Source organism: Megalops cyprinoides, chromosome 10 (genome assembly GCF_013368585.1).
Source record: "Megalops cyprinoides isolate fMegCyp1 chromosome 10, fMegCyp1.pri, whole genome shotgun sequence".
Classification (NCBI taxonomy): domain Eukaryota; kingdom Metazoa; phylum Chordata; class Actinopteri; order Elopiformes; family Megalopidae; genus Megalops; species Megalops cyprinoides.
In genome coordinates, this window is record NC_050592.1 from 9,586,129 (window position 1) to 9,593,880 (window position 7,752).

Sequence of the window (7,752 nt, forward strand, 5' to 3'; positions counted from 1 at the left end):
GGCGTCGGTGAAAAGTATGAGAGTCGAGAAACTTCACGACTGTAAATATTGAAAGAGGAGTGAACAAGCGAAAACTCCCCAGGCTGGTATATCCGTACCTAAAAAACATGCCAAGGAAAAAGCCTTTCAGCAACAAACAGAAGAAAAAGCAGCTCCAGGTGAAACGGGAGAGAAAACGAGGTAGTATAGTTTTCGATAAATTCACTTCCTGAAAACTGGACGACGTAACTTGGGTATGATTTCGCTGAAACAAGCATGCATTTGAATGCCTTGTGTACAATGCCGAGCAAGAGAAAAGGAAAACTAGCCAGCGTGTGTCATTGCCGTCCACCTAGTCGCTAAAATTGCAAAGACAGATCCACAGATTTAATGATATAAGTTACCGTAGCTAGCAGGTTTGTCTTATATTTTTGCTGTTTTCAGCACTTTGCTACCAGGCTGGTGTTTTTGCATTCCAATACCGCTTGTAAAATATAGCTAGACCAGCTACTGTAGCTTTAACACCTAAATGCAAGGTGTAGGGAACCTTGAATGATGTTTAGTTGTACTGCATTTGGACAATAACGAATATTTCTGATTTACATCACATTCAGTGAAACATGTCAGCTGGTTAGACAGAAGAAACGGAGAAACAGCTAACGTTAGCTACAACTCAACAGCTTTGAGTATGCATTTATTACCTCTGCAACATTAGCCAGCTATGGTAAAAGCTGGTAGTCACAGAACCTCCAAACAGTGTTATTGTTAAAGATCAGTTGACATTAACAAGCCACTTTTATTTGGATAACACTTTATTTATGTGAATGTTCGGTCAGAAAAAAAAGTTGCGACGCGGCCCCACGCCGAATAAATTGAATAACAGGAGCAGTTTAGACTCAGGTCCGGCTGTGTTCGGGACAGTGAGTGTTGTTTGGATGAGGTGTCTGGATAGCGAGCCCTGCACTTCTAAAGGTGTCGCCTTTCCTAAACGAACACAGCAAACTTTATTTCCGCATGTAATTCTTTCTTTGAGTTTTCAAACACTTACTGTGTCTTCCTGATATTCCCATTTCTCAATTTCAAGGAGAGACAGGCTCTGGCCCCAACAGCCGCAATGCGAGCACGGAGCGAGGGGCGGAGAGGGACAGAGAGAGACAGTCGGATACATCTGACAGCGAGACCACAGATATCAGGAGGATCAACCAGCAGCCCTCTAACAGAGAAGGGAGATATGACCCAAACAGGTGAGAGACAGGTCGCTTAATTCCAGGTTGATCCCAAGAGGAGTGCTGGCAGTACAAGAACACAATGCATCAGTCATGTCATCCTAGTCAAGTCTGAACATATCAACGTTGCTGTGGATTAGGATGACTTTCTTTCACCACAAATTCCCGTTGAGTTCATTGCTGTATTTAGCTCACGTGACCTGACAAAGGCACAGCAAACAGTTTGAGACAAAATGAAACAATTTTGTCACTGTGTTGAGCATTAAGGGGGATGATGTCCTTTATGTGTTTTTGCAAATTTCTCCAAGACCGTGCAGCAGAGTGATAGGAAATAGGACCAGCACTGAGACGTAGTGGTTAGAGCAGTGCTTGTAACCCAAATACTGCCAGTTGCATTCCCAGGTGTGGCACTACTTTTGTACCCTTGGTCAAGGTACTTCACCTGAATTACCTGATATCAATGACAATAATATATTGTAAATGTTTCCACTTCCATGCCTACAGGTACCGTCTGCACTTTGAGAAGGAGAGCAAGGAGGAAGTGGAGAGGAGGAAGAAGTTGGCGAGGGAAAGAGTTCTGGAGCAAGTAGCTGAGTCCACTTTGGAGGTCAACATCAATGACATCTACCCTCCAGAGAAAGGTCTGTTGGATGGGTCCTAAGTGTCTCTGCATCTTGTCCCTTTCTGCCTGTGTTGATTCTCAGTCCACTTGAATCCTGGTTTCATTAAGACAAAACTGTACCGTACAAAACCTTTGCTTCCTCTGTCCTTCAAAGGGCTAGATTTCCCTCGGCGACCTTCGTGGCATTATGGGATGTTGCGGGAGGAGCTCCTCAGGAAGGAGGAGAAGTCGTTCAGGGAGTACCTGGAGGCTCTTCACTCTCGTAACCCCCCTGGCACTCTCAGCCACTTTGAACACAACCTTGAGGTGAGAGATACAGGTGTGGCAGTGTGCAGGCAAAGCTGAGGTACCCAGTCAGCCACACACTCTCAAAAATACAAAAGAAGAGTTATTAGCATGGTGCAGGAATGTGTCACACAACTGTTTTTATAATAAGCTGTTACTGCAACAGCAGTACATACACATTGATGGTATAATGATACACTGTAATAACATTGTTATGCTCACGCTCACTGGTCTGGCCGTGTTGTTAGCCTGGTTTGTTGCTTCTTCAACTTGAACAGATACACTTATGTTCTATTGTGCAGGAAGTTGCTGTGGATAAGAGCATCTGCTAAATGAATGTAATGTAATGATTCCCTGCCCCTAGGTGGAGCAGAGGCTGTGGGATTGCTTCTGCCTGTGTGTCTGTGGAGAAGATAGCTATAAAAGATATCTTTTATATGGATTTGAATGAAATGAGTGGACAAGGAAAAACATTGATTTTTAGGGCTGCTACTGGTTGAAAGCTGTGTGCCAAGGCAATTTGTATATATGTATTCTATTAAGATTTGTATGAATGTAATATCAATGAACTGTAAAAATGTGAGTGATGTTTTTTTCTTTCTGGCAGACATGGAGACAGCTATGGAGAGTGTTGGAGATGTCAGATGTTATTCTGCTCATCGTAGACATCAGGCATCCAGTTGAGTATAATTCATTACTATCGTAATACTTGATAAGGATCATTGTTATTTTAATTTATCCCACCAGGAGCTGTAGTAAATTGCTATTGCCTGTGATATGTTCTGAAATCCCCCAAGTCTCCACTAGGTGGCACTAGATATAAATGCATCTTTGATAAGCATGGATATCATCTCTGCTTCCCAGGTCCTTCAGTTCCCCCCAGCTCTGTACCATTGCATCACTGGGGAGCTAAAGAAGCAGGTGATCCTGGTCCTGAACAAGGCGGACCTGTGTCCCGCCCCCCTGGTGCTGGCCTGGAGGCACTACCTCTCCTCTAACTTCCCCCACCTGCACTGTGTCTGCTTCACCTCCCACCCTGGACAGCCCTACACCACAGGTAGGTGTAGAACACGGGGTACACCTGTGCACATGCTACCAGCGCGGAGCGCAAGAGGGCAACGACAGCAGGTACTCTGTATTCATGGCTCTGAGCTTGAAAGTAATAGGGGGGAATTTGTGAGAATGAGGAATCTCAAGGTAAGCCTCCCGATGAAACCTGTGAAATGCGCCAGTAGGTTCTGCAGTATTACTCTCAGGCACTGTCTACACCATTTCACAGGTTCTAACTGTCAAAGAATCTGTTCTATCAAAGTGCAGCCTCTTTGCCATCCTTACACACCGTTTGTATTACAGTGCTTTACTTTAGAAGTAGTCAGTTATGTGAATAATCAGGAGCTCCTTTTACTGTTGGGAGTCTGGCCAAAAGGCTTTGGCTCTAGATTGTTCCTGAAACAATAACTCATGATCATTTGGTGTCAAAGTCCACCTCATTTTGCTAAATCAGTCAGAATTGTCACCTGTGCTACTTTCTGTGTGGATTGTAGGTGTATTTAAAATCCTCTTTAATTATTTTGTCGAGTCGCTGTGAGAGTGATGCACTAACCAATTCAAGATTTTCATTATATAGAGAATGTTAGTATGTAAAAATTGGTGATAATGTGGATGTTGTTGAATGTAGCTCTTGACACATTTAATTGAGTTCCTTTTTACCTCAGATGCAGCACGTGACTATGTATGTTATGAGCCATTCTTGCCAGTGTGCCAAATCATTTTTCTCATGGCCTTTAACTCGTTATGTTTGCCTAATGACTGGTGTGATTATACTTACACACGTAGCTTCAGCATTCACGTGAGAAATTTGTTGCCTAAAAACTTAGATCAGCAGAGAACACCAGCACACTGGAGTCGCGCAAGTGTAATAGAGGAAACTAAGGGCAACCATTGAAACATGTCTGTCTTATCATGATATATGTGTCTGTGTGTGCTGTTGAAGATAACCCTCTGTTTCTGTGGGTGTTTGTCTCTACACCTATCTATCCCCAGTGCTTCAGAAGAAGAGGATGAGGAGGAAGGGAGGGTGGGGCCAGGCTGGAGGGCCAATACACATCCTGAGGGCGTGCCAGGAGATCACTGCTGGGAGAGGTGAGACGTGCGGCCGGTTCTGCTGAACGACAAACCCACCACAGAACGAGTAGCAGCAGGAAATGCTCTGTTTACACACTGACAAAACCTGGGAAAATCCAGGAATAATGCTGATCTGTGTTCCTCCTTTCTGTGGTGTGGGTTAGTTGCAAATCATGTGTTTGTCATTGCAGTGGACCTCAGCAGCTGGGAGCAGAAGATCCAGAGAGATGCTGTCGATGGGGGTCCAGAAGGGGATCAGGCGGAGGAGGGGGCGGAGTCTGTGCTGATGGAACACCAGAGCGATGTCGCTTTGGAATTGGCCAGCCCCTCCCAGGAGCTTTACAAGGACGGGGTTCTCACGCTAGGCTGTATTGGTAGGAAGACCTTTTGAGGTGCTCTCCTGCTGCCTTTTTTTGTCTGGTTCTCTTCGGTGGGTCAATCGGGGTCAGCACTGAAATGACCCCCTTCCCTTTCCCATTCTTCCTGTCTCTTTCTTCAGGGTTTCCCAATGTGGGGAAGTCTTCTGTTTTGAACAGCCTGGTGGGAAGGAAGGTGGTGAGCGTGTCTCGCACCCCCGGCCACACTAAGTACTTCCAGACATACTACCTCACCCCCACTGTTAAACTCTGCGACTGTCCCGGGCTCGTCTTCCCCTCACGCGTCGATAAGCAACTACAGGTACCTGCTGCAGATGCGTGGGCGCGTGCAATTTTACTCTGTGGTTTGCATTCATGCTGGTATGGGTATGTGACTCAAGACCCAAGAAAGCAGTTCAGTAACAAAATCAATAGGTCTGAAGAACCTAGAGCTATTAATGCTCGAAAATTCCCTCTCCACAATGCCAGAACCACATAAAACACTACAGTAAGCGTATTGTCAGTGTAATCTATACCTGAAGAGGATTTACAAAACAGTAATTATGAGGATGTGAATAAATGTAACCATTGTGTTTTCTGGAATAAAATCTAATATTTGTGGACAATATGAAATTGCGGTGTGCAGTAATATATCTGTTAAAATACAGTATTTTAAAAAGATCCAGTTATTTCTATTATGGCATGTGTTTTGTTCCTGTCTAGTCAGGGGTATGCATAGAAACGAAAGAGGCTGTATGGTCATAAACTCAAACGGTCCCCTCTCCCGCCCTCAGATCCTGGCTGGTATATACCCGGTTTCCCAGCTCCAGGAGCCCTACAGCTCAGTGGGGTATCTGTGTGAAAGGACCCCTTTCCAGAACCTGCTGAAGCTCAAGCACCCCAGTGAGGGGGAGGTGCCAGGGGAGGCACCAGGGGAGGAGAAGTGGACGGCGTGGGACGTGTGTGAAGGTAGCTGATCTTATTCCTCAAAATCAAAGCCCCGGCAGCTGATGGTACATTTCCTTTCTGCGCTTCTAGGCGTCTGAGCTCAGGGTCTTGTCAGAAAAATAAGTTCCTCTCTGTTTCAGCGCTGTCAGCATGTGCGGTCCTCCATGCGGTCCATGATTGCCACGCGCTTGGGCTACATCAGCTTCCCTCTCTGTCTTTTCATTTCACAGCCTGGGCTGAGAGAAGGGGGTACAAAACTGCCAAAGCTGCCAGGAACGACGTGTACAGGGCGGCTAACAGCTTGCTGCGTCTGGCTATCGACGGAAGGCTCTGCCTGTGTCTCAGACCACCGGGATACACCGCCCAGAGAGGTTAGAACAGCTAACAGACGCTACACTAATAATGACACCCAGAGGTATAGTCAAAACTGTATCTGCTCGCTAACCCATCACCAAGCACATAAATCCTTCAACATTAGCACTAACACTGAGAGGGGAAGGGGGCGGACATGGTGTTTCTTACAGCTGTGTTTAGTGAGAAGGCTATGGACATACTTGGCTTCCCTTGTCTAGTCAGGTTGCACAAATTAAGTTGTGGTAGGTCTTGAATAGTATTATACTCACATTCACTGGTCTGGGAGTGTTGTTAGCCTGGTCTGGCGCTCCTGCTCTTTCAACTTGAATGGATACACTTATGTCCTATTGTGGTGGAAGCCGCTCTGGATAAGAGTGTCTGCTAATTGAATGCAATGTAATGTAATGACAGTATGTGGTGAAGGCAGAGGAGGATTTGTGAGGTGTTACTGTACCTGTATTATTGTTGTGAGAAAATGTGTAGAGTAATGATAACCGATAATGATTTTGAGTGAAAAATTGTTCAGTCGTGTGTAGAGGAGCAAAGGTTTGTGAGTTTCCTATTCTTGACTGATGGTGTAGTTCATTATACTGATGTTTGTGCTGTCTTGTTTAAGTGTGGTTTGTAACGTATTGATCCGGTGACGCAAAGTTCTGACAAGTATTGTTAACCCTCTTCTCCTCCGTTTCCCGCCTCAGACAAATGGGAGTCCCACCCCGATGTGGCAGAAATCATCGCCCTCCAGGGGAGACGGGACGAAGAGGGAGCAGGAGACCGAGACGAGGAAGAGGGCGAGTCCAGCTCGGAACCCGAGGAGGAGAGGGACCGGGATGCGGATGACGATGAGGATGGGGATGATGAAGACGACGGCTTTGTGGCACCGGCCAGGAAAGAGCAACCCAAAGCGAACCTGACAGTCAACATGTTCAGCGTTCTGGGGGAGGGCGAGTGTGACTGAGGGGGGGGAGCGAACAAGGGAATCCATTCTGGGTCTCTCTGTCTGGGGCCACCCTCCTCTTCTCTGTAGGCATTCCTTTGATCCTCCTGACTGGCATTCCTTCCTGTCTCCAGCTCACCTGCTTGCTCTGGTTCTGCATTCTCCTCTCTTCCCTTCCTGCCACTCCCCTCGCACCCGTTAACCTCTTCCTGCCTGAAACGCCTGCCTCCCGTTAGCTTTGGCATTGTCCCTCTCCAAGTTGCGCGCACGCACACGTGCACACGCACAAAAGCTCTTTCTGGCTGTCTCGCCAATGAGAAACCCTACACAAAACTGTTACTCGGCATTTCAAAGAAGGCGTTTGTATTTCACTCCATTTTTTTTTTCTTTGAAAGGCTGTTGAAGTATTACTGTTTAAATTTTCCCTTTGCACTGTGCCTAATTAGACAACCATACACGTGTATTTGCTCAGTATTATTTTAGTTTTTTGTTTTGTGTTTTTTTTCCTACTTGCATTTTTTTTCCACATCACTTCCATAACAGACACATTCATGTTAGAATCAGTAACTGGATATCAGACAATTACTGATCATGAACCTCTCAGCTGTGATGCCAAAGGTCTGTAGCTCTGCAGGAAGTTACTCCAGTAAGATAGAGTACTCTTTTGGGGAGAGAATATAAAATGGATTTTGTGGTGGTTGGTTGCTTGTAGTCATATACTAGAAAGATTGTAGTGTTATAACTACTACACAATGCTGTAGAATTGCACTGTAGGCTACTACAGTTGTATATGCAGTACTATATTATGCAAAGTTTCAGTTGCATTGTATGAAATACTACAGTATTGTGTTTAATCCTGTAGTACCTCATACATTTAAATATACTATGATGCAACACTACAGTGCTATATTACGCTAAAGT

At 45.5% G+C, this 7,752-nt stretch overlaps 1 protein-coding gene across 1 annotated transcript; it reads left to right on the plus strand.

Annotated features, from left to right (window-relative positions):
- On the plus strand, window positions 1-7,455 carry gnl1 (guanine nucleotide binding protein-like 1). The gene is made up of 12 exons (XM_036538171.1): window positions 1-180; window positions 1,064-1,223; window positions 1,710-1,846; window positions 1,982-2,133; window positions 2,720-2,791; window positions 2,977-3,169; window positions 4,156-4,254; window positions 4,428-4,610; window positions 4,736-4,914; window positions 5,387-5,561; window positions 5,771-5,911; window positions 6,593-7,455. Exons 1-12 carry the CDS (start codon window positions 108-110, stop codon window positions 6,850-6,852), a joined length of 1,824 nt encoding a protein of 607 aa, XP_036394064.1. The 5' UTR covers window positions 1-107; the 3' UTR covers window positions 6,853-7,455.
- The last annotated feature ends 297 nt before the right edge of the window (window positions 7,456-7,752 follow it).

Coding starts and splice junctions, on each gene's coding strand:
- gnl1 (XM_036538171.1), top strand. CDS start 108: ATGCCAAGGAAAAAGCCTTTCAGCAACAAACAGAAGAAAAAGCAGCTC. Junction 1,224..1,709: donor GGGAGATATGACCCAAACAG/GTGAGAGACAGG, acceptor CCATGCCTACAG/GTACCGTCTGCACTTTGAGA. Junction 2,134..2,719: donor ACTTTGAACACAACCTTGAG/GTGAGAGATACA, acceptor TCTTTCTGGCAG/ACATGGAGACAGCTATGGAG.